The sequence below is a fragment of the Phoenix dactylifera genome, chromosome 2 (genome assembly GCF_051530095.1).
Source record: "Phoenix dactylifera cultivar Ajwa chromosome 2, Ajwa_hap1_PhDact_Kaust_v1.1, whole genome shotgun sequence".
NCBI classification, from domain to species: domain Eukaryota; kingdom Viridiplantae; phylum Streptophyta; class Magnoliopsida; order Arecales; family Arecaceae; genus Phoenix; species Phoenix dactylifera.
This window is the reverse complement of record NC_143191.1, coordinates 42,853,136-42,880,125: the sequence shown is the minus strand read 5'-3', so window position 1 is coordinate 42,880,125 and position 26,990 is coordinate 42,853,136. Positions and strand designations below refer to the sequence as shown.

Genomic DNA, 26,990 nt, shown 5'->3' with positions numbered 1-26,990 from the left:
TCTCCATCCCCGGCCGACATCTCCTCAGCTCCCTTCGAGCGTGGTTGCCCTCGGGCCAAATTTCAACTACAACACTCTACACACTAATTTAATGAAAGAGTGTTCATATAGCTGGACTTTGGTGCTGAATTATTCTTTGTAGGTAAACTTTTTGCACTCCTGGTATGATCGGAAAAGGAAACAATTTCTGTACATGTACGTTATTCTCTCTTTCCATGCACCATAAGCTGCTCGAGTCTCCTTCCCTTTCTTAATTTATCCTTAATTACGTGCATTTCATGTGTCTACTTCTAAGTATATACCGTGCTTGCTTTGCTGTTTTTTTTACCATACTTCTCATGGCGGCATCAGCTACCAAGTTTCTAAAAACATATGGATTCATCTCAAAGATTTATTTGAAGATTGTATTAAAAAAATATTTCTTTCTATTTGATGATACTAATGAAAAATCTATACAAGATTCTTGTCTGCAAGTTGGCATGCATGGTGCTCCAAGTCCACGTCCGATGCATGGCATCCATGGAAGACACCAGCATGCGGGTTCTATTCATGGCCACACTCGTACATCCCCGGTTGGGAAGCGGAAGGCACGTAAGAGATAGGCTACATTAACATCCGGCATCATGCGCATGTCACGATATATGTTATCCTCCATGAGGGCGAAGGGCTGCAAGGCCGTACGAGAGGATCGTCGCCTTCAGATAATTCACCTTCCATCCCTCCGAGGGAACGTTTATTCCTTTGCCATTAAAATAATATATGTATATATATGTCAAAAGCGATCTGAGAGCATAGGATAGGAGTCTAGCCGGGGGACCACTCTCCCCCTACCTACGTTAAAGTGGGCCCCGCCTCTCAGGACCACACCCTACCCTAGCGACGGGCAGACCACGGGTCCACGCGGCGCGCAACAGGCAAGCCGCGTTGGAGCCGGCGGCGCAAGCTGTACTCGACGTGTCGTTCTGTCATTCGTTCATTCCTGCAGGCGCGCTCCATGCTGCGGTCCCCCCCCCCCCCCCCCCCCCCTTCCCCGAGTGGTCCTCGCCGCCTCCGGCAGCCGCGTGTCCTTCCCGTCGCTGTCCTCCTCGCCCTCCGATAATTTCATTAGCATTATAAAAGCGCGAAATTATTGTCCTCTCTCTTCCTCCTTCCCTCACCGGCCGGTAAACGGCGCAGCTTTAACTCACCTCTCTCTCGCAAGTGTGTAACCTCACAAAGACTCCGACGGCGGGCGGGTTTTGGGTTTTTACCCCCGCTGCCGGTTTCCCCATCCCGCGAGTCTCCTTCCTCAATTATGCTAATGATATTTTTCTCCCTGTATTAAAGCTCGAGCGGAATTAGATCTTTGGCCCCTCGTGCTTTGCTTTCAAAGCTACGACGTCCCTCTCGCTCTCTCTTTCCTGGTTTCTTTCTAGCCCTCGCTATTGGATGGGTCGGGACACCTGGGGATGAGGTTTGGGTTTAGGTGAGGAGGGGATATTATTATGCCGTTCCACAACCACCTGTCGCACGAGATGGTGCTGCCACCGTACGCGGAGCAGCAGCTGGGGGAGAGTCCGGCGGTGCTCAGAACCATGGCGCCGGGCTCCGACGAGGCCGTCGGGAAGGTGGCCGGCGGAGGAGGGGGAGGACCTTCGTGGCTCAGCAACGCCGTCCTCCGGCAGCAGGGACAGCACTACGGCGCAGACGGGAGCTTCCTTCACCTTCAGACCGCCTCCGACTCGTCCGCCTCCCCGGCGGCCGTCGCTCAGTGGCTCCAGCGGCCGCAGATGCGCGGCACCGACGAGGAAAACACTGTGTCCGGCGAGTCCATGATCGCGGCGGCGATGTCGCACGGTGGTAGAGGAGGAGGAGGGGGAGGAAGGTCGAGCGGCCACGGCGGCGGAGCGGCGGAGGCGGAGGTGGCGGCGCTGGGGGAGGGGACGTGGCAGAACGCGAGGTACAAGGCGGAGATACTGGCGCATCCGCTGTACGAGCAGCTGCTAGCGGCGCACGTGGCGTGCCTGAGGATCGCGACGCCGGTGGACCAGCTGCCCCGGATCGACGCGCAGCTCGCCCAGTCCCAGCACGTCGTCGCCAAGTACTCCGTGCTCGGCGCTGCCGCCAACCCCGACGACAAGGAGCTGAGCCAGTTCATGGTTTGTTACAAATCCTCTCTCCCCCTCCCCTCTCGAATTATCTTCCCTTCACCTCTCTTCCTTCTACTGTAATTTAATATTCGAAATTATTCCTTCCGTCTATTCCTTTAATTTCTTGCTAATTAGTTTTGTATGCGATGATAAAATATATTAATTGCATATTATTTTAGAGAAGAAAAAAACCAAGCTTATGAGTCTTTACGTAGTAGTTTTCGTTCTGGATTTGGGGATTGGGTACTTGAGTACGGAAGAGAAGTCAGAGTGGAAATTAGTTTGGAGTGGCACGACCAGTTTCAGCGCAGCTATAAGTTTGGGAGCAATCTGACAAGTATGATGAACGTTAGGAATAGAGGACCTGGAAGTAAGAAGTTACTTCAAGTTAGTCCGTTTTGTTTCCTGGGATCACGACTTAGGTCCAAGGATCCCAAACTTCTACGATTCTTCTGGAGGGGTACGTGAAGCTAAATGTTACATGGGGGATGAATCCAACTCCAGCAAAAAAACTAGCTCAAAACTTTTTCCTTGTTTCGTTTTCTTGCTATAAGTAATGATGTACAAGAACGTATCAGTAGCTTTTCCAGCAAACTCCAAACTGAGTAGTGATTATTAGCTGCTAGGGCGACACCACTAGCCAGTTTCAGCAGATGTAGTTCGAGGGGATTTAACCTCATGTTTAATGTGATTGGGCTAGAAGTTGGTATTTTTCTTCATGCTCCAAAAAAAAAAAAAAAAAGAGTTCGAGTAAGGTTGTTTTGGTTTCACCGTCCGTCAGTGATAAATGTATGTGGCTTGTTTAAAAGTTCCTCCAAAGAAGTGACAAAAAAAAAGTGAGGAAACAATCCTTTTCTAATTGGTCATGTTGGGTGACTAGTAATGAAGAGGAGTATCAGTTAAGAGTTGCTTGAAGCTGAAATTTCAAGGATTTCAATTACATAGGTGTGCAGCTCTACTAAATGCCCATGACTGCCCTCACTGCAACTTCACCTAAAATCATTTTGGCCTTAGGTTAATAGGTTGCAGCTTTTGAGCTTTTCCTTTAGAGTAATGCTTCCAGGCCAAAAATCTGGTACCAAGAAAGGGTCGTTCATAACTGGTGCGCCATGTATCCCGAATGGATTGGTGCATTCACCAGGGTGGCGCAAGTGATGGGTGGGTCCTGGTGAAAAAGTGCCAACCCTTTATAATAAGTGGCCCTGAAGCTATTTCTTAGTACTAGGGTTGTTCCCAAAGTATTTTTGTTTCCTTTTAGCACTAGCTCAGTATAATTCTGCAGTCCAAAACAAGTACTGGAATAGGGTTGTAGTAACTAGGCTTTCAGGGTACACAACTACATGCAATCAAGGACACCTTATGCCAGGGAAGTTATTTAAAGTCTTAAATAAACAGTTAAGATTTATTGAGATTCTGGATGAATGTCATTTTTCTGGTAGAAGTTTAGGTGACTGTAATGCATATCAAATTATTATGAATGACTAGTTGATGGCTTGCACAGTTCATCTGGTGTTACAAGCAAGATCATGGATCGACATCTAAGCAACTTTCTTGCGGTTGATGATTGCTGTTGTAGGTTTCCTGGAATTTCTAAAGTTCATGGCAAGACTTCACTAAGTTCACTTTCAGCTACCTAGAGAAAGGGATCCCCGGCACCTTATAAGCTCCGTGTCCCTAGACAGTGGCACTTTCATCTAAGTTCAAACAATGTCTTTAAATTAAAAAAAGAGCTTTAATCTTGTTATCCAAATTTGACTTTGACATATGGGCTAAATATGTTATTCAATGGGTTAAATTTCCTCTATCTATGGTTTTGATAGAGGTCATTATTAATAACACTTATTTGATCTGAGTACTACTTTACTCGATAAGACACACTTAAAGCATATGCGAAGCTGAAATGACATCAGAATACATTGTATGTCATTATCATACGCACTAAATTTAAGTAAGATTGTTCAACAAGATCAATACAATCATAGACAGACCAAAGTTGAACATTACAATGAGCTTGCAAGAATTGAGAATTAAGAGATCTCCTTGCAAATTGAGGAATAGAAAGAAAAGAGGACTTTTAGAAATTGAATAAGTAGTTCTATATCCTGATCATTGGAGAACAAAAGGAGCCTAAATAAAGCAAAAAGGTCACAATTGTTTACTTTATAGAATCAAACATGAATAGAGTTTACATTCTTCTACAATTATCTCCAGATCTGGAAATATATGGTAGAGGAGCCATCACCAACAATTTTAAGAATTTAAAGTGCATCTTTGATTTATCCAAAAATTTTGTTGGGGAGAGTCATTCATCTAAGATAAACATTGAAGAAGCAACTTCCTAGAACCCGTATTCAAAGTTTGGGAATTTTAATATTCCCTAAAGAGGTTGGCTTAGATGCTTTCTCTCTTTTATAAGAAAATCTTCTCATAATGGCCTCATCTGGGGCTAAAGAATAATTCCGAGCATTTATTCTTTTGACAATGCTTCAACATGGCGCAAATAGAACCTTGAATCAGTAAAAATAGATCATTGACCCATAACTAGACAACTTGAATGTCATGTTTGTAGCTGGAGCAATCTATTCATAAATACATGCATGCATGCATGCATATGTACATTCAAGTATACATAAATATATTGTGGGAAGAATCTTCAAATATTTTGTTAAACTTGGCCTCGTGTGATGAAGATCTCTTTCTATTCATAATGATTCTATCAGAGTGCTTTCTATTTCTAATAGGCTATGAACTAGATCAGAATCATTCTTGAGTAATCCATAAGAAGTGATCAACTTTTTTCATCGTGTCCGGGTGAAGAATAGAGCTCTTGAGCGACCAATCCGATAGAACAACTCAAAAGATAAAGAAGTATCATTTGTTTTTCAATGGGGCCGAGAAAGGATATAACTCAGCAGTAGAGTGTCAACTTGACGTGGTAGAAGTCATCAGTTTGAGCTTGATTATTCCTAAACCTAATGTGAGTTTTTCTATTTTGACTTGCTCCCCTGCCATGATCGAACGAGAATGGATAAAAAGCTTGTGGGATTGACGTGATAGGGTAAGGATGGCCATATTTCTGCGAGTTTGAGAGTATTTATAAAATGGCTCCATTGAGTCCCATGTCGGTTATAAAACTAATTCCTATAATTGTAAAACCATATGAGATACAGAGGAATAGGCTATTCTCTACGACAGCTACAAAATTGGAATTTGATAGAATGTAGCATAGGAATATACAAACAAGAACCAAACCTAATGAAAAGGCAGAAAAAATGAGATTGGTAAGTAATACTACTCCCACACCTCCTACAATTGATAGGCTCTTCTTTCTTTGACCCTTTTCTTTGGCTGTTATGATCTCGTTGAGTGAGATAGAAGCTCAAATAAATTTCTTAAGAAGCAGTGGTTCTTTGTACAGATTTGGCCTAAAAGCGTGGTTTGGTAATATGCCAATTTGGCCACTATTAGTAGATAAAACGATTTCTTTCACTTCCACATCTTTATATAGTGATGCCTCTATATGATCTAAAGCCATTTTTTTATTCAAGTTAGGTGCAATTCTGAAGGATCTCTAAAATGGATTTAGTTCTGCAACGCACACGAGGACTGCTTCAAGAACAACTTGATTTAGTTATTGAGAAAATGTGCATGTATGATTAAATGAGTGTTAATTGTTGCTTGCTAACCAAAAAAACAAATAATTTTGCTATTTGAACTTATTTTAAACTTGACACGTGAGATTTGTCAATAGCCAAGTGTCTTATGCACGAATGTTCATATTTGAATTTCCATAGGTACTTGATTGTAAGGGAATTTCCTGCTTGTATTTCTTTGGTGCACCATAATACAGGGATATTCTCTAGGATTCCATAAAATGGTGAGGACTTTTTTATCTGTTGCCAGATTTCTGTGCGATCAAGTGAATTCACCATTTGTAGGAACCCATAACAGAGAGTCATAGGATTTTGACCATTAATGTAAGCAAGCAGAAAAAAATTTGGTCATTCACTACCAGACAGTTTTGGTAACCGATACTGTTTAGGGATTTCTGTTTTTACTTTTCCCTCCCATCTCTGGCCTTGGTGGTTCTCCATTTAAAATTCAATGAACATTTCCAACATTTTACTAGCTACAATGATGTGGGCAAGAAGTCAACCTTGGAAGAGGTAATTCTTCGTATAAAAACAAAAGAAAATTTAAAGTCGTATCATATCCATGCTTAGTAATATGAGTTCAGGTCAACCAAAAGAAAATTTAAAGGCACAGTCTTTGTTAACCTTAAAAGAAATAATTCCTAGTATAAAAACAGCTAGAAAGATCGATGGATAGTAACAATGACATGTAAATCCCTGCTTCGATATGCTATTAGCTTGTAATTGATCATACCATGTAGATCTTTTATTTCATAAGCTCATGTCTCTGCCGCACATTGCAATTCTTATCTTGAGCAGAGCACTTGAACAAAATAGCGATTTTCTACCTTGTTTTAGTTTTTGATTCTTCATATCCTAGTGTCTGATTCCTAGTTTCTTGTTATGCTTAGACGCACTATGTCTTGTTACTCTGTTCCTTCAAAGAGCAACTACAACAGCATGTTCGTGTTCATGCGATGGAGGCAGTGATGGCCTGCTGGGAGCTCGAGCAATCTCTACAGAGCCTGACAGGTGACTTCCTCATTCTGTTTCCTTTTCTGATTTAAGTCGATCCGCATAGAATCTAAATACCATGTGGAATTGAGTTTAATGGATACCCAGGGAATTTTTGGCTTACTCTACACTATTAGTGACAGTCGACAAATCCAACCACATCCACATGCTCCCTTCGTTCGGTCTCGAGTTTAACAAGAATATGTCAAGGCAGGGAAACGTTTTACTGGCACTTCATATTATAGGGGGATTAAAATCTGCTGAAGGAGACCTACTTGCCCTCCTTCTGAAGTCAGCTCGCAGCATTGTTGAGCCTGAACATACGTTAAGCAACTCAAAATTATAGCTATAAATCGCATGTTTATCAGACAACACTATCAAAATGATGAGATCTTATCATTTACCATTTAGAGTAAAAAGAAAACATCCATATATCAGGGCAATAGACCTCTTTACTGCGGTGAACTAACTGCAGTCTAACTAGATCAATTTGGTGACACATCCACCATCTAGAAGTAGCTTAGAGAATTGTTCTAGGAACCTAGTTTTAATATGAATGGCCTTCCCTGTATCTTTAATCTTCATTCCAGAAACATTTGAGAACTTCTCATATGTACTTTACCAGTTTCACTTGCTTCATCAAAAGCCTTTCTATTAAGCGTCTGGTATTCTCCACTGCTTTCAAGATCACACCAGGAAAGCAGCTTTCATTTGCATGAAAGTTGCGGTATTGCACGTCTTGCCAAATTCGAGACCAGTATAATTGCTTTTCTTCATATGCAGAACAATATCTAATTTAGGCCCTATTTAGGAGAGCTGTTGGCAGTAGAGCTGTTGGAAGTAGAGCTGTTGAAAGTAGAGCTGTCTGAAGTAGAGCTGTTATAAAAAGCTGTTTGCTGTTTGGTAACTACATTCATAAAGTGCTGTGATACTTTGTTTTGTGTTTGGTAAACAAACTGAGAAAGTACTTTTGTATGATAAAATTACCATAAAAGACATTACGTAGTATTATACAACAGAACATAATAAAACATAACATAAATTAATACATAAATATACGATATAGTATAATATTATTGTAATATAAAATAATATTATGTTAATATAGCATAATAGTAATATAATTATTAAAGTAAATTAATATTTGGTAATATAACATAATATTAAATTATTTAACATAACATATTAATGTATTATGATATACTATAATATATAGTATATTTATAGTATAATACAATAATAAAAGTATAAAATATTATAATTATTAGTATAAATTAATTTCTCATAATATAACATAATATTAAATTATTTAAAATAGCATATTAATGTATTATAATGTAATGTAATATAATATAATATTTATAGTATAATACAATAATAAAGGTAAAAAATATTATAATTATTAGTATAAATTAATTTTTCATAATATAACATAATATTAAATTATTTAACATAACATATTAATGTATTATGATATAATATAATATGATATTATATTTATAGTATAATACAAAAATAAAGGTATAAAATATTATAATTATTAGTATAAATTAATTTTCCATAATATAACATAATATTAAATTATTTAATATAACATATTAATGTATTATGATATAATATAATATGATATTATATTTATAGTATAATACAAAAATAAAGGTATAAAATATTAAAAAAATAATAGATTGATTTTGGAAGGTACGGAGAAGGATTAAAATTTTTTTCTTCTAAAATGTGGTTCAAGAGATGCATACAAAAATTGAAAAGAAAAATACCTTTTTGTACGGAAGAGAGTCTGACGGCTAGGATTCTTGGCTCCAGCAGATTTTTAGGTTTATAAAGGGACAAGCTATGTAATTATTATATTTTAATATGGGCATTTTTGTCAAAAATACAGCTTTCCGAAAAAGCTGAAACAACTTCCTTCCAAAAGCTTCAAATTGGAGCTTCCTTCCAAAAGCTGTTTTCAGCTTCCCGCAAAAGCTGAAACAGCTTTTTGAAAAATTTACCAAACATAGTTTTTTATCTAAAAGTACTTTTGGAGGGCCAGAAAGTGCTTTCTGGCCCTCCAAAAGCTCCCCCAAACAGGGCCTTCGTCTTCAGAGATATTGATGATTGGTTCCATTTCAGGTCAAGCCTAAAGACTAGAATAATGTATTTTTGGCCTGAAATTATAAATCAATTACATGTCTTTAAGCCTGCTAGAAGCCTAGATACACCAAGCTGCTGAAACATCTTGTTCCTCAAGAGTACCATACCGAGAAGGGGATAAAAAACAAAAAGTGGGTGGTGCCTTATGTGGCATACTTTGTCACACTTGGCTTATGGCCAGTTAGTGAAAATTTTCTGTCCAGAGCTGGTTGTTCCGTATGAGCTCCTTTTTCTTAAGTTGAAGTTAACAATATTCTCCATCCTGATTTGTCATTAATTTGCCCTTTTTATACAACATATTGGCAACTACTAGGCCTGTTAACGAACCGAGCCGAGCCCGAGCCTGCTCTGGCTGTTCCGTATGAGCTCCTTGTTCTTAAGTTGAAGCTGACAATATTCTCCATCCTGATTTGTCATTAATTTGCTCTTTTTATACAACATATTGGCAACTACTAGGCCTGTTAACGAGCCGAGCCGAGCCCGAGCCTGCTCTGGCTGTTCCATATAAGCTCCTTTTTCTTAAGTTGAAGCTGACAATATTCTCCATCCTGATTTATCATTAATTTGCTCTTTTTATGCAACATATTGGCAACTACTAGGCCTGTTAACGAGCCGAGCCGAGCCCGAGCCTGCTCTGGCTGTTCCGTATGAGCTCCTTTTTCTTAAGTTGAAGCTGACAATATTCTCCATCCTGATTTGTCATTAATTTGCTCTTTTTATACAACATATTGGCAACTACTAGACCTGTTAACGAGCCGAGCCGAGCCCGAGCCTGGGAGGCTCGGGCCCAGGCTCGGGCTCGGCTCGTTTCACAGAAGCTTGGACTCGGTACCGATCTTTGTATTAGGCTCGAGCTCGGGCTTGTTTGACAAAACAAAGGCTCAGGCTTGAGCTCGTAAAGCTCGTTTCAATTACAAGCTCAAGTCCGAGCCCGAGCTCGGGCTCGATACGAGCTCGGTGGTCTGTTTCTTGTTTTCTTGAAACAGCACATAAATAATTTGAATATATATAAAAGAAATCATAAAGTGGTAGAGCAATAAATAAGTAGAAAATGGACGAGCAAGATTGGGCTACAGAAGTCTCAGATTAAGAGATTTGATTATGCCAACATAAATTCTTTTTGGCTCAGCGCCTTGCAGCCTATGCCAAATATAAAGGTACACTTTCGGAGAAAAGCCTAACTAAAGAGTATCCTGTCTGCACCAGCAAATCCATTAGAACGCAGTGTATCAAGTGGACAATGCTGCTGCTGCAAATCAGATGTCGAGATTTGCAGCAGCAGCATAAGACCACAAACCCTGTCTCTACTTCGCCGCACCAAAAGCAGATAAGCAGATAAAATCCTTGATAGACTAACAAAATATACACATCAAAACCTCCAAATCTGCTCTAGAAACCGAAAAGAAACGATAAAAAACATGTTAAAAAAAGTGAAAAGGCATAAATCTCCTACAACCCCAGAAACATAAACATACCCACAGTTCTGGTCTCTGTTCTCTGATTTTCCTTCTTCTTTCCAACAGCCAACAAAGCTACAAAGATCGCAGAGGAGATGGAAAACTTACTTCACTTTTGAGAAATAGAAGAAGAAGATATTACCTCAGCTAGGGCAGGGGATGAGCGTCAAGCAACGAGTTCCACGGGAAAAAGGCAGCTCAGCATTGGAGATAGTTTTGGAAGAGACAATGGCAGCACCGGTCCACCGAAAAGAGAGGGGAGAGAGAAAGCTAGGGCAGACGGAGAAGGAGGTGGGGACTGGGGCAGCGCTGCAGCCAGTCGGGGGAGGAGGATGGTTGGAGAGGACTCAAAGGAAGGGTAGCCGCCAACCGGGTAGGAGAGGACTAGAGGAGGGCCTTAGCACAGTAGCACTTGGGTTGGAAATTTGGAATCGTTGGATGCAGGGTTTCGGGTTTCCAAGTGATCTCGACCGTAGGATCCCGAACTCATTTGGTCGTATTAAGTCACGAGCTCCGTTTGGACTCGTGAGCTGCTTGATCTGGAGCTTGGGCTCGAGTTTAAACGGGCCTCATTTTGGGCTCGAACTCGAGCTCGTTTAACTAACGAGCCGAGCTCGAGCCGAGCTTTTACCGAGCCGAGCCCGTGCAGCTCAGCCCGTTAACTGCCCTAACTCAGAGGAGGGGTAGCCGCCAGCCGGGTAGAAGAGGACTAGAGGAGGGCCTTAGCACAGTAGCACTTGGGTTGGGAATTTGGAATCGTTGGATGCTGGGTTTTGGGTTTCCAAGTGATCTTGACCGTAGGATCCCGAACTCATTTGGTTGTGTTAAGTCACGAGCTCCGTTTGAGCTCGTAAGCTGCTGGGCTCGAGCTCGGCTTGAGCTCGGGCTCGGGCTCGGATTTAAACGAGCCTCATTTTGGGCTCGGGCTCGTTTGACTAACGAGCTGAGCTTTTACTAAGCCGAGCCCGAGCAACTCGGCCTGTTAATAGCCCTAGCAACTGCCTTTTAACCTTGCTACAAGGAATTGGCTTCCTTGACCAGTGCCAACCCAAAAATTTATAGCAGCTGGAGGGCAAATCAGGAACTTGTGGAACATCAAGTTCCACTGCATCTTTACTCGATGCTAGAAGTAAATATTGCTGTACATGTTTCATGCATTGTGAGGACTCAATATACGATTCTTAAGTTCAGGTGGATGACCCACAATAGATTCTTATTGGAAAGTTGTCTCTCTTGTCCTTAAATTTCAGATCATCTCGTACTCATAATTCCATACCACTTATTTAATGCTTATGCGCTGCTGTGTTGGTCACATGCCGTTCAGACCTTATAAAAGGGTGGATTTTATTAGGCAATCACTCCTATGATAGTCTAAGTTGATCATGCAAGGCCCTTGGAAGGCATCTAAGCTTCCTTACCTTGGATTAAGGTTTTAAATTCGCACTGTTCTCAACGAAAAAAAAGGGTTTTAACTTAAAACATCTACACTCTGCTGTAGTTTTGGAAGAGATGGTAGATGTCAAGGTTTTATTTTTAATCTTGTTTCTCATTTTCTATAATGATCTGTTAGTTGTGACTTGTTGAGTCCAGCATTAAAATTTTCTTCTCGAAATAGTCATCTATTTTCTGCTCCAATCAATTCATAGATGTAATAATCATATTCCTGCATCTTGTCGAGTGCAAGATCTTCAAATAAAGATGTATCGATTATGCGATACAGAGAGCTGCTACAATCCATAATTTACCATTGATTTTATTAAATAAGACCCAGAGACATATGATCTGCACTAGGCTGGCTCAATGCTAAAGTCCTGCTTCAAGATAAGACTAACTCAAAATTGCATATTGTTTTGGAAAAAAAGAAATGCTGCTATCCATTAGTTCGACATATTCATGAACACATCGATTATAGATTAATTTTTCAAAGGTCTTATACCTTTGATGAGGATGTCTACTGGGAGGAGCTTTTAGTTCTTAAATTTGTCAAATACAATAGGTGTCTCTCCTGGTGGAGGTACAGGCGCAACCATGTCCGACGATGATGATGACCAGGCAGACAGCGACACCAACTTGTTTGATGGAAGCTTGGATGGGTCTGATAGCATGGGGTTTGGTCCTCTTGTTCCTACCGAGAGCGAGCGGTCATTGATGGAGCGCGTCAGGCAAGAGCTGAAGAATGAGTTGCAGCAGGTGGGGAAGCACCATGGAAGTAGTATGTTATTGCAGCAGCATCATTCATGGGGTTACTGAAAAAAATCTTCAAATTGCAGGGTTACAAAAATAAGATTGTAGACATTCGAGAAGAGATCCTACGTAAGCGAAGAGCTGGAAAACTCCCTGGAGGCACCACTTCTCTTTTGAAGGCTTGGTGGCAGTCTCACTCCAAGTGGCCCTACCCAACAGTGAGTGAAGATGATACATTCAATTCATTCAATAGCTTCCTGTGGCTTTTTTCCCCTCTTTTGGTTTTGTTTGCGTGGTGTTTTCTCCTGTGGTTTTTCCTCTCTGTCCTCAAGCTGGTCATGTATTGTTTGTTCAGGAAGATGACAAGGCACGACTGGTGCAGGAAACAGGTCTGCAACTGAAGCAGATCAATAACTGGTTCATCAACCAAAGGAAGAGGAACTGGCACACCAATCCCTCATCCACCACTGCAATGAAGAGTAAACGCAAAAGGTATCCTAAAGTGGGCTTTTACACTAATTGGAATCCTGCAACTGTTAAGAGCTTTCTGCTTATTTTAAGTTTGAATAAGAAGTAATGCAGGCGACAACAATGCCGAACACTTCACGTAAGATGATGATCGTAGAAGTTAGCAGCCCCAGAACTGTTGACAGCAGCAAAGTAAATGTAAGCACAGCAGATATCAAAGACAGGCTGCACGACAATCTGGAGAGACCGTCGCATGAAAACTACTCCATGGTTTCTAAGGAAAGCTAGTGCCATGTTGGGAGAAATCATCATAGTTCTGCAAGCACTCGGTATCCTTATATACAGCAGTTTTATAGGCATGTAGCCATACCATTGCATGAAATGGCAACGTCCTCCATTGGCAGATTCAGCTCCTGTTTGCGTATCTTTGAATAAGGAGGTGTTCGTGTGCAGTATAATTATTTTTCAGTGCTTCTTAATGCTTTGAACCATGGTGAGTTTATCGTGTTTTTGCATGTCAATGAACTATTGGTTGAAGAAAGTAGGATATGGATGCTATGTTTCCGGATTTTAAATTCGCACCGAGTTCTCTTGTTCTACTTGCGCCAAATTTTCTGTTTTATTTATTGACTATCTGGGGACATTTCCTTTAATGCATCAGCTGATAGGGTTGGTCTTCGAAGCAAGATATAGGTAGTACCAATTGCTGAGAAAATAGGTGGATGGTGTTGCGTGGTAATGATTAATTATATATTTTAGTTACCATTGATTGGAGCTACTCTGTAGTAGATTAGATTATGCATGCATGCTGGATTTCATCTGACTTGCATAACTTGGTAAAAAAAGGTTGCTTTTGTTTTCCTTCAAGATATAACATTTGTGGTCTTGTCCAAAGTCCCTTCAACGTTGTGTGGAAAAAGTCATAATATTTCTCATTTGCTTGGGGTCAATGAAACTAGTGCGCTATCCACATAATAAGTTAGATCAGCTATTTCTTTTAAGATGTAATTATTTTTTAGCAACAAAGAGTGAAGAAACATCGCTACAATCTTATGAAAGCAACTCCTTAAGCATTCGCAAGATATATGACCATATATTTATATTCGCCGAACTAATATTTGAGGTTTGGGTCCATTTTAGGTCGACTAATTACTTGACTTAGTACTCTAGAACCTTACCTAAAATAGTTAGTCAGAAGTTATTATTTGAATTTCTTGATCTTGTATAAGTACCCAAAATCTATCCAGTAAATAACCGATGTAGGACTAAATACACACGCCCACTGTCTCCGTTTAAACCCCGATGTCTTCATCGAGCTAAGGGTTCAAATCCAAACATAGATTATGGGTCGGATTTGCTCTAATAATATTTGTAACAACTTAGAACCTCACCCAATTTAAATGAATAGTCGGAAGGAATTATTTGGGTTCCTTGATCCTATATAAGTACCCAAAAACTATCCAGCAAATAACCAATATGGGACTAAATACACACATGGATCCTCACATTCTGTATCTTGTCAATAGAAAAAAAATAAATAGTATGGCTATTATTTAACTTTATTGATTCCTATTGGACAGCATTTTCATTTGACTTTGGTTTTTTTTTTCTTGGTAAATATTTGATTTCTTCGTTTACCAGCTCTAGACCCCAACATCTCTCATCATAATTGACAAAGATCATAGTTTTAATTGCAAGTTGGATGCAATAGGACGAGTGTAACAATCCAGGACCTCACCCAAAATGGCTAGAAGGAAGGTATTGTTTGGGTTCCTTGATCCTCTATAAGTACCCAAGATCTACCCAGCGAATAACTGATGTGGGACTAAACACACGCCCGCACGGGTCCTCATATACTCCCTCCGTTCAAGCCCTGATGTCCTCGTCAGGCTAGGGGTTCAAATCCATTCAAATCTAATCACAAACACCACGACCGATCCGTGGTCAACCCCAATGGATCCATGCTTCAGTGTCCCCTAGTCCACATAAGTTATGGGTCGGGTCCGCTCTGATACCATTTGTAACAACCCAGGATCTCATCCAAAATGGCTAGCCGGAAGGTATTGTTTGGGTTTCTTAATCCTGTATAAGTATCCAAGATCTACCCAGCGAATAACCGATGTGGGACTAAACATACGCCCGCACGGGTCCTTACAACGAGTATTTCTATTCTCCAATTTTAGACTAATGGTGATGCAGGTTGGGACCAACAGGGACTAGGTGTGTGGAAGCAATAGACTTTTGTCTGCACGGGTTGTAGAAGAAAAGGCTTCGAGTAGAAGGCAATCCATGGTGCAAAATTGCCATAATGGACCCAACAAAACCCGAACAAGGCCACTATCCACCTCGATGGAACTTGAGGTTTTCTAGAATTGATGAAAAAGTAACGGAATAATTTTTATTTTTATAATAAATTTTGAAAGTAAGAGCAAAAGAAAAATAATCAGAAGATTATAATCTAACTACAAAGCTTGAAACTAAATTAGAAGTAGGAAGCAAGAAACAAAACAGAACTAGAAAGTAGTCTAAGTTTGAATTTTCGCCAATCGATTCGTTTAATCTGACTAGAGTCAGGCTTCATATAGGGCCTTTCGGAGATACACCAAATCAAAGAAAACATTCAAGTCTCACATTGGTTGCCAAGTCCTTTTTCCTTTCTTTATTCTTCCTTCTCCACAAAGTGGATTAAACCCCCTTCGTCAACAGATAAGAAACAACCAAGACAGGAAATTGGGAATCAACCAATAGACAGGAGTCAACTTGTATTTAGTTTCCATAAGAGAGGCAGTGGAAACCCACTAGAGTTTTGAGTCGTTCAAACCTTTGAGCACTAAACAAAAGGAGTCTTTCTTGCTTCCGGAAAACCAGTTCCACTCGACCTCCAGTACTGGGCTAAGAGCAAGAGGAGTAGGAGACTCAAAAGACCTGGTTCCAATGTTGGGCTTATGAAAGAGCAGCTTGGAAATGGCTAATTAGTTTAAGGTACTGACCAAATGAGAAGGAGAGAGCCCTTTTTCAGTTTTTTTTTTTTGGCAATGGAGGGGTATGGGAAAAATAAAAATGCAGGTACTAATAATTAGATACAAAAATTTACATTTATATTTATTTTAAACAATACAAATGAAAATCATAAAAACATTTTTATAAATATGGTATAAGTTGAATAGTTAAACTTTATGGCTACCAAATCAAATATCTCACTATATGGGAGGTAAATCAAGAATAATATGTTTATATGGTCACTTATTTCTTTTAAAAGTTCATAGAACCAAATGCTTAAATTTGTATTTTATCTTAATAGATTCGGATAAGAAGATAAAATTGGATGGGTGCTATTAGATATAACTTCACCTCATAGCAAGGAGAAGTCGTACCACTAAAGAAAATGCTAAATGAGAGCTTCAAGATTTAATATTATTCACCATAATCAAAAAGAGGGGAGCACAAGGGATATCTATAGTATTTTTAAGCCCTTACATCGATCAAAATTTGTGGAATATCTTAGAACTCAGTATAGGACTTGAAAAACTTGTAAAAAAAATATCTCTACAAATAAAATCTCTACCTCAGGGTGGTCTAGAGACTCTAGACATGAAAAATCAACCGACAGTAACCAAATTGCCATCTATTCATTACAATTGTCCTTCTAACACCATCAAGAAAATCAACTAATGACAAGATTTCTATTGTTTAAATTATATAGATAGTAGATTTGTCCCCATCTATGCCCTAAGGATGGTAGATTCTAGCCATTGGTTCATAATCTCACCCTGCACTGATACAACTTCATTTTTCTAGCTATAATTTTGTCATCCGATTTTTTTATTGCAATTCAACTTTGGGAAGCTTATTCGACAATAGACAAAATAAAAGGCCAAAATCTCGCATGTACATCTTTTTTGATAAATTTTTAAATTTGTTGTTACCCACCTTTTTTAAGCTTGTTTTGCACAACTGCCAACATGTATTCATGTTAAGCCATCAACTTGGGCTGACTTGGGCAATTATGATATTTTGCTATTGCTCCCTTGGTTTGTCACAATATTTGATGTAGGTTTTGCTAGCATGCAACAGATGGTAAGAGCAAATATCAATTATTTTGAACAGTTTTACTTTGGTATATTTTTTTTTCCACAATAGTAACTGCTCTCCTCATTAAATCTCGGCTCCTAAAATTACCAAAGAAAAAAAAAGAATTCTAATATATCTATTCTTGAGTAAGTCATAAAAATATAATAGTAGAAAATGTCAATTATTTTATTGGATGGCCTGCAATATTGTTTGTATCTTCCTATCATTTCTAAAAACATTCGAAGTAATAATTTTTATTTATTATTTTAATAAAATAGATAGTGATTTGTATTTATAATTTATTTAAAATTAATAAAATAAAATAAAAGAAAAGAGCAGAAAAATACTATGCACGATATCATTCTTAAGTTCAGAGCAATATAAATCACTAAAGAGGATGAGGATATTTTTTTTATTTTGGAATGATTTGAAAACTTAAAAGATTAATTTTATTTTTTTTAAAAAAAATAAAAGAGTGTTTCTAGAAAATATTCAAAGTTAAGGGGTGTTATTATAATATTTTCAAAAATAAAAACGAATTAAAAGCGTTCTCTTTTTCTTACAAATGAAATCGCGTGCCCTTCGACCTGCGGACCCGGCCTGCTCGCTTGAGTCCCACGGGACTGATGGATTTCTAGTGACAATATGACTTGATAATCGATTTATAATTTATATTCTAAATATATATATTTTTTTTAAAAAACACGTAATCTAGAGAGCAAAATGGCGTATGAGGCTTCCACATCAAAGTTTTCGTGTGGCGAATCAATACCTCCTGTGCTGTCAGAGGGTCCAATCAACAGGACTTTGCTTCGCTCCTTTGCCTCGGTGCGTATTGGAGATGATAAAATGCGTGGATTTGATATTAGACTCGCCCATAAAATTTCGAGAAACCGTGCCGTAGCTTATTAAATACTGCAATATCTATTGAAATGAAAATCCAAGGAAGAACAATCAGAAGCACGACATGACAGGGGACTCAAATTTTCATCAAAAAAGAAGAAAAAATAGACAGGGAACTCAAATTGAAAATAAAAATAAAAATCGTGGACATATATATGTGTTCGAGTCCTAAGTGAATATCTGCTAAATAAGCTTTCAAAAAAAAAAAAGACATATATATATATATATATATACTCTATAGTCAGATGACATACTATATAGTTTTTGCCCGTACACTTATTCCTTGGCTTCTATATGTGCTCTTCAAAACAGTGCTCAAATAGTTATTCGCATTTATATATAAAAAATTTAGTCTCTTGATAAAATTGGTAAGTAGCAAGTTATTTACCTTTAACCTTTCTGAGCTATTAAGCTTAGAGTCTTCTAACTAATGCAACAAGGGAGGAACAGCATTTTCGAATAAAAATCTTTCTAATTATCATCCCCGGTTGAGATTATAGCAGAATTTATCTGATATGAATGGAGAAGCTAAGGGTGTGTCTGTTACTCTGTTTCATTGATAGGGAAGGGCCCAAAAATTTGTATGAGACTGAAAATAATTCAGATAACGAAATCACAACATTTTGAGATGAATGAAATTGAAGATGATATGGTAAACTTATATAAGTTTGATACGTTTTTTTTTTTTTGGAGAGCGGTTCATTGCCATGAGACGTTTATAAAAAATGTATACTTATGTTTGGTGCTCCACTCTGTGGATTATAGCAGTCTGATTAATGTGAGTGTGTATTCTCACAAACTTCTCAAACGTCCCAGACGACGTGCAGTGCAGCAGTACTCTGTTTCCTATGAGGTTGAGGCATCATCAACTCCCAAGTGTTATTGAGAACCAGATTCATATCCATCAAGATCACTCCGCACGATGCTATTGTGCTACAAGAAATTGAGATCTCCTGAACAGAGGATAGTTTTCTCTGCTGTCTGATTCTGATAGGATGCCATGCCAAAGAAAATGGTGCAAGCCCTGTTATAAGCAAAGGAATGGTTGAGCCGTGCTTCTAGTACGGTTGGGGATGGTCATTACAGTTCCCTGCGTCAGTATCAGTCGTGCTTCCTCTACACAACCCTTTCAAGTAAATAGGTAGACTTAAAATCCAACAAGTGCCTTTGGAATTCATCCAATGGGGAGTATAAACACAAATATTGCTCCATAGCAATTCAAATGATGGTTGAACAAAATTGTAATTAATTTCAGAGTATAATTAAATTCGAATTATAATAATTAAGAATTTCATGCCAAAAAAAAAAGTTAATTCAAGGCTAATCACACACCTACACGAATTCTCAAATAAATTTTGATTCTAGTATATTGTATAATCAATTTTTTTATTTTATTTTTTTTTAAAAAAATAAAATAAATAGTTACTAGCATTTTGGATATGTAATGTCATGCGAGCATGAATCAAATACAAGAGAGGGTTCATTAGAGATGGTTTGAATTGAGGAGCATGAGCTTGGACAGGAGAAACATGGTTAAAAAAAAAAAAGTTCAGGCAAAGCAACTTTAATTTTGGAGAAAAAAAAAGGTTGGAGTTGGTGTCAAACTTGCACATTGTTTCAATATTGAAAAGTAAAATTGTTTCGAAGTAACACTCTTGTATAGAGTTAAAATTTTATAGTTCATATTATGTAGCAATATAAAAATATTTCATACGTATAGGAAGATAGACATAACTATACTCAGAGTCGATCTCCACTAAAAATCGATCAAATTTGGATCAGACGGTGAAAGTTTTACGTCGATGAAAGAGTTTGGATAGTAAATTATATTTAATAGTTTGGATCGTCGGTATAATAAATCTTGCCAGACCTGGGCACAGATTTACTCAAGCATAGCCAAATCTCCATGTATATGTGCATAAATATTGCGAAGCTTGATATACATTATTAACATATTTCCAATTATCACAAGTTTTTGGAATGGGAAAACTAGCTATCATGGTTTTAAAGCGAGGGATGTGATGTTAAATTTGACAACTAAATGTATATGTATATATGCAAGCATGCTTTTGTAGGTTGGATATTGTATTATTTTATAATCTCAGCTTTTTGATTAAAATAGATATCTATCTTATATCTTTTAGTACTTAACTAAATGTTTTTTCAAAAAAAACAAATAATATAGTACATTATTAATAGTTAAGTGACAGCTAAACTAATGGGCAGCGTTTGTCTTAGGAAACAGACCAAGTTACGGGAACTCGTCGAAGTTTGACTGGAACGGTCTCCTGGGCTCCTCAGGGCTTGCATCGTCGGGACCTGCATTTTTTAGTTTTTACACACCAAGACGCCGGCTTTTCATGATACCAAGCCATGATGGAAACCCGGGAACGAGTACGTAGCACTGTAGAAGCACTGCATGCAGGAAAACACAGCGAACCGATCCCCTCACATCTCCATCGGTTTAATATGACTATTACCATCACAGGTATTCCCATACTAGAGACAGTTGAGTTTAGGTTGAGGTCTCCAGCTCGAGAGCAGGTCTTGTCCCGGAGATACGAGTTATCTCTCACGAAATCACGGGACTTCCATTTAAGACCGAGCGAAAGCATGATAGAGGGAGCACAAAGGTCCCATCAGTCACAGCCTACATCATTCATATCATCAGCTGTCTCCTCCCACCCCCTCCTCCACCAGGATCTACGAATTTGTCCTCCATATTGCCATGGTTCTGCAAGAGGAATCATTTGGTGCAAGTACGAAGATCGCAGAAAGCCAGTGTGATCTATCATACCGCACGTCATGACGTCAATGGGGTATAACGTATTCCTCTCTCCAGTACCTGGAATTACTGTAGTTCAGTGGCTGAACCTACCATCCGGGTGCCCTGCCCTACTCCAACGCTTTGATCCAAAAACTGGAAGGGAAAAAATTTTTGGCGATTTCGTTCTTTAAAAAGAAATATAAAACAATATTATGTATATTATGTACCGCGATGGAGGGACGCCACGTACCGTTGTCTCTTCCCAAGTGGTAAGGTTCCGAAGGGAGCTGTCGACAATCAATATTATTTGTATTTTCTGAGGAAAATAGCAAATATTTTACCAGTACAGTTTGAAACCCTAACCCCCTCTAAATGGATTGTAATAAGCTAAAATTAGTTGCTACTTATCTAATCAGGAGGAAAGTTTTTTTTTTTTTTTTTTTTGCTTTTCAACCCATTCAACTTGAATTCCGATAATCATGAAAAGTCAAAAATTTATAGGAGATAAATCTTAATTCTAAATAGACTTCATCTATAGCTCCATTGCTTAATTTTTTTCGGATTAAAAAATTTGCTGAAGCAATTTCTTTTAAAAAATATATTTTAACTTTACTATTATAGGATCGTATCTTATTGTATAACTCGAAAAGTTGCTAATTTCAGAAAAAAAAATACTTCAATCGAATATTGTACATGCAAATTAGGATTTTTGAGATTTTGGCATTCAATTTCATTTCGCGATGAAATACATTTTGCTCCGGGACCCTCCCTGATGCACCCAATAGTAACTAGGTCCATATCAAATTTGAAAATCTTTCTAAAAATTCTAAAAATAGAGCTGAACATAAAAATATTATTCATAGTTTTTTTAAATACTAAGAAATAAAGTTAAATGAACCAAAAGTTTCGAATAGTATGCTATGCCTTTATAATGGACCCTTATCAAAATTATTATTTATTAATACAATTGTAGCCTCCGAAAAGTAACATTTGCATTTATATATTAAGATTGTGACGGTTATGATAGTTTTTAGAATAGTGTTATAATGAAAAATAATGGATAACAACAAAAATACTGGAATTATCTTTCTATTCATCATTTTCATTTGATAAAATAACTTTATCGTGTGAACTTTAAAATCACCTTTGACATGAAAAAAGATTATTTTTATAGGATTATTTAACGGCTATTTATTTTTCTTATTGTAATTATATGTAAGGAAATGGGGGGCCACAAAAACCATTATAATGACCATAAAATAATGGTTGCGATACTATTATTTAAAACATTGAAATGAACTGCGGCCTCAACAATGAAGGCACTAGAAAGAGTTTCTTTTAATTTTGGGAAAGGTAATTACATCTATAACTAAGATTTGCAAATAGTTGTAATTACTTTTATTCGGACAGAAAATCCATCTTCTTTCACTAGCAGTTGAGTATAGTTTTGGATCATTTCAGAAGTGAAATGGGTATACAAAACAGGTACAACAAATGCATATCAGACTCCAATAGACACCATACGATCGATCAGTCTATATCATTCTATATCTCTTATATGTTGAGCATCGACCATTTGACAACGAATAATGCCTTTTCTGCCTATTTTCTGGTTTTCATATCCAGATATCAAACTGATTCCTTTGATTTGTTCTCTCTCCATTTTTTTTTTATTTTTTTTTTTGCACTTTTGAGGAAATGATTCCCTTGAATTATCAAGGAAAAAAAAATCAAAGGATCAAAAAAAAATTGCATACCCTGAAAAACTGGGACAACATATATACAAGAACAGATACATATATATCAGAATAGGGTTGATACGTGGGAGCGAAAATTATAGTTTCAGGCAATATAGAATATTTGGCGTACATGCGAGAGTACAATGATAGGGTTTCGAGGATTGTATATATCTTATCAGAGTACGCCAAAATATTTCAAAGAATCGTATCGGATCTATACATTAGTATCACATTGAAAATTATCTAAAAATATATTAATTACATATATATATATCTATCAACACGATAGAAGGCTAAATTTTGTGCAGGCAGCATCAACGAGTGCCGGACGTTGTACGACCCGATATATCGGCAAATATGAAAAGCATGCTCTTAGATTCGCTCCATGCATATTTACAGTCCGGATCACGCAGAACATTTAAAGGCACAGCTCAACATTGATACAGCACAAAATGGGAGAGCTGCACCTCTGAACACCGAGCAAGAAACTGGAGTAAAACCGAACAAAAACAAGAGGAAAATAGAACTGGTGCTACTACATATGAGAAACAGTCAAACAGATAATAAATTACTTGCTATTAAACAACATTATTATGTGTGCTAAGAATTTCAAATTCCTAGCGGTGTAAGCATGGTGGCCGACCGGAACATGCACTTTTGAACGATTGCGCACAGTATCCTAATTTTCCGTGTTTTACTATTCAAGCATGCTTAGTTGACGACAGAAATGGTGAACGTAGGAAACATCGGTTGCTGTTTAATACAATAATGCCTGCTAAAACTTATACATCCGCCCGTATGCTTTCAAAAAGAACTCCATCAGAAGAACATAAGCTTGCAAAGGAAAACATAGAAAGGGGGGAGAGAGGTAGTGGGAGAGATTTATAACAAACCCACTCTTAAGTAAATTTCTTCTTCACATATTTCTTTCCCACTCCTTTCCTTGCTGATACCCAACCCCATGCAAGCCCAAACCAAAAGATCATATATCGCGGGTTCCCCACGTATACATATTGTAAGATTACTTGTGTATCATATACGTATATAACACTCCAAAGAACCCTGTTTCAAAAGAACAAAAAAAATGCATTACCAAAAGCATAACAAAAGGAGGAGGATAGATCTGACGACGTCAACTCACATGTTCGGATCCATCTCCGCCCTCTCCCACTCGTTCAGCCGCACCACCACCAGCAACCCTCGTAGAGCTAAGCAGCTGAGCGAATGAGGTCACCTTCTCGCACTTCCTCTTGTTCTCACCTCCCCTCCTCCTCTCCTCTCTACCACCAATATTACTACTGGAGGCAGCTTTACAAGAGGAAGTGGACGAGGAAGAAGAGGAAGAGACGGGCTTGGGGATGTAGAGGGAGGTGGCGAAGTTGGTCTTCGCCTTGGACCCCCTCATCCGCCGGGCGGCAGCGTCGTACGCCCTCGCCGCCTCCTCCGCCGTGTCGAACGTCCCCAGCCAGTGCCGGCACCGCCCTATCCTGTCCCGTATCTCAGCCGACCACCTCCCCCACGGCCTCTTCCTCACCCCTCTATAGTTCCTCCCAACACCGGTCCCCTCACCGGCCCCGGTAACCCCACCTACCTTAAACTCATCTTCTTTCTGAGCCGCCGGCAGCCTCTCCGGTCCGGCTTGGTCAGGCCGGTTCCCGTAGAGCACGTGGTAGCCCACCACGGCCGCTATCCCGTCGAGCGGTGGAGGTCGCGGATTCTCTTCAACCGCGGCGGTCGAGGCGGCAGGCAAAACCAGCCCGGTTGGGGCGGGCATCTCGGCTGGCTCTGATGGCTCTTGCTTGATGCGGACCGAGGGAAGAGAGGCGGTGGAGGCTTCCATGGCTTTGATAAGGCTGGTCATTGGCTGGAGAGAGTGGCGAAGGAGTGGTATAAAGTTCGGAGATGTGGTCACCTCCGGTGAGCTTAAGTTCCTTTCAGCCGGGCAAGGAGAATGTGAAAAGACGGCGGGTGGGGGGCCATGCAAGTGATAGGAGGTCGTACGGACATGTCTCTGATCTTTTCTGTACGATTGGAGCAGTGCATGAGGGCTGGCGTGGAGTATAAGGAGGCCATGGAAGCTCAGTTTGTTCTCGCTGGTGTCACCGGAGGTGACTGCAGGACGGAGGAGGGTAACAGGCGGGACAGATGCAAGGCTCGATTTAAAGTAGGACCCACTCATCTGGAGATAAAAAAAAATGGGGCCCACGATCACTGCAAACGTTTCTGGAAGGCGGAGGGTGTGTAGGCCTCCTGACCATGGGGTTATGGTCGCAATGATGGTTTTTTTTTTTCTTCATTATGTTATTAGTTCTTCGGAGATATTTAGCACTGATCTGGGTGCTGAAATTTCTTGAAAATCCGACTTGGCGCAATTCTGGATCAGTTAATTTGAAAGCTCAGGAGATGCATCCATGCAATTTTTGATGGCTGAATCTTATTCTGATATTATTGATACGAAAGTCCTCTTCTATTGTGGCGATTGCAAGGGGGTTAAATTTTATTTTGGTTGAAAATTGCTTGGTGTAAACTTCCATGCAAATCCTTCCATGCTTAAGCAAGTATTCTTGACTCTAATACAGCCACTTGTGATACCTGCGATAAAGAAGAGAATTTGAATCATGTCCTATTGCCATGCCATGTTGCTCGGAGGGTTTCTGGGATCATCTCTAATCTCTATTTCTAGTCATTTTGTCTTGCCAGTTTATTGTTGGATTATCTTTCAGCGAGTAACTTAATTAGTTACACATAAGCCCATAGTTGCTTATTTCGGTTGGTTGCTTGGGAGGCATCAAAATGACAGGATATTTTAGTGGCTTCTCCAAATTCAAGGTTTATTGCTATTCAATTCATTCATCTTGCTCTTGAAATTTTGGAGACATCAGCGAGTCCATGCTTCATTTTTTCAAGGCACCATATTGCTTGGAGCTCCAACATCTCCCTTCCTACTAATATACATATTCATTGGGTATCTCCTTCTAGAATTTGAAGATAATCAACTTTGATAGTTAGCTTGGAAGCAATTAAGATGCGGCTGCATTCTTTATTAAGGACCATTTTGTTAGTCTTATCTATGCAGGTAGCAGGTGTTTTTTTTGGCTACATCTGTTTCTCTGACTGAATATTAAGAGTTGCCTAGAAAGGTTTTAAGGTTGCATTCTACAATTTTCAATGTAGAAGATTATTACTTGAAAATAATTGTAGTGTAGTTATTGATTGGATCGGTTGGAAGTCTCTCTCTAGATTATTAAATCTTCTTCTTTTTGAAATCTTCAGTTTTTGTGCAATTTTGAAATTTTTTTCGTCCCAAATTATATTTTCAAAAAAGCTACTTATGTTGCATGTTGGTTGATTGGTATAGATTTAATTATGACATTCACACCAATACTGCTGTACATTCGTAATTAGCTTTGTAACACTTCGAGATACCGAGATCAGCTCCCAGCCCCTTAGGTCGATGATGTGGCACACCATATACCTGCCACGTCGGAAGCGCCGCTGCACAAGTAAAGGTTATCAAGGCTAGCAGAAAAGGCAGGCGTTAGGCGAGCTGGAGAATTAACTTATGGTCATATCGAGTTAAAAAGGTGTGATCATTACACAATCGTCCCCGTGTAACACCTACGTGGATTGCGCGATCTCACCGGGTGTAACTGGTCAGGGGAGAAGGGAGGACGGTGAGATGACGGGGGTGACCGGCTGCTGGCGATGTGATGCCCTGTCTCATCCGGCTCACCGCCTCGACATCCGGTAGCGAGACTCGAGCTGCGCGTCAGCTTGTCGTCAAAAGTTACGGGACTGTGTTCTACCACTTCCATTAATAGCTTGTTATACGGTTAAATCTACAGAGACCAAGGAACAGACCCACTACATCAACCCAGACCCATAACGGGGCCCACCTATACAAATGCTCGGTCATGATGGGGGCTTGGTCCCTATATACCGAGGCTGGCATTTGGTGTTCTAATTTATGACTCAATCGCAGGGCACAGGCGGCAAAAGATAAGCAACTGGGACGTGCAGGGGGGTTTCTGAATAACCTACCAGTTTTCTGAGCATATTTATATTTTATCGGACAGTATGAAAAGGAGAAATCCACTTTTCCGAGGAGTATGAAGAAATCGAGTGATGCAAGTCGAAGAAGATAACACGCGGTTCAAGGAGGGAGGGCACGGCCCAACGGGCCATGATCTGCTACGTGTAGAGACGATGACTTATGGTTTTAAGGACGACGGGATCATTGCCGTTTTCATGGTAAGATTTTGTTTTATCTTTGGGTAAAATGCAACGACAACCAGATAAGAAAGATATCAGCCCTAAAAATTTAAAACTTTTAATTAGTTTTTTTCTTTTTTTAAATTTAATTCGAAGCCCCCACCAAGTGCATCTCCTCTCCCCTGACGACCTCCGCCGCATGCACTCCATGGCCACAAGCTCTCTGATCCCTCGCCACCCCTTATCCCAAACCCTCGCCTGCT

The 26,990-nt window shown here is 39.3% G+C and overlaps 2 protein-coding genes across 3 annotated transcripts; one reads left to right on the top strand and one right to left on the bottom strand.

The window, feature by feature from the left end:
• Window positions 1-1,202: 1,202 nt before the first annotated feature.
• On the top strand, window positions 1,203-13,610 carry LOC103703664 (homeobox protein knotted-1-like 13). Of its 2 annotated transcripts, none has more exons than XM_008786589.6 (6): window positions 1,203-2,138; window positions 6,673-6,793; window positions 12,380-12,573; window positions 12,654-12,785; window positions 12,923-13,059; window positions 13,150-13,610. In XM_008786589.6, the coding sequence occupies exons 1-6, from the start codon at window positions 1,485-1,487 to the stop codon at window positions 13,181-13,183; spliced, it is 1,272 nt and encodes a 423-aa protein (XP_008784811.3). In that variant the 5' UTR covers window positions 1,203-1,484; the 3' UTR covers window positions 13,184-13,610. The 2 variants fall into 2 exon arrangements, with proteins under 2 accessions (XP_008784811.3, XP_008784810.3); XM_008786588.6 differs by having other exon boundaries at window positions 13,142-13,610.
• A 9,828-nt stretch (window positions 13,611-23,438) lies between these two features.
• LOC103703714 (uncharacterized) lies at window positions 23,439-24,704 on the bottom strand. Its single transcript, XM_008786662.5, has 2 exons — window positions 23,657-24,704; window positions 23,439-23,577 (listed from the first exon to the last, which is right to left on the bottom strand). Exons 1-2 carry the CDS (start codon window positions 24,692-24,694, stop codon window positions 23,548-23,550), a joined length of 1,068 nt encoding a protein of 355 aa, XP_008784884.4. The 5' UTR covers window positions 24,695-24,704; the 3' UTR covers window positions 23,439-23,547.
• Between the last annotated feature and the right edge of the window lie 2,286 nt (window positions 24,705-26,990).

Bases quoted from the DNA above. Each gene is read 5' to 3' on its own strand.
- LOC103703664 (XM_008786588.6), top strand. From the start codon at position 1,485: ATGCCGTTCCACAACCACCTGTCGCACGAGATGGTGCTGCCACCGTAC. The intron at 2,139-6,672 runs GTTTGTTACAAA...TGTTATGCTTAG, and splicing joins AGGAGCTGAGCCAGTTCATG to ACGCACTATGTCTTGTTACT. The intron at 13,060-13,141 runs GTATCCTAAAGT...TTGAATAAGAAG, and splicing joins ATGAAGAGTAAACGCAAAAG to TAATGCAGGCGACAACAATG.
- LOC103703714 (XM_008786662.5), bottom strand. From the start codon at position 24,694: ATGAGTGGGTCCTACTTTAAATCGAGCCTTGCATCTGTCCCGCCTGTT. The intron at 23,578-23,656 runs GTGAGTTGACGT...CTTTTGAAACAG, and splicing joins GCGGAGATGGATCCGAACAT to GGTTCTTTGGAGTGTTATAT.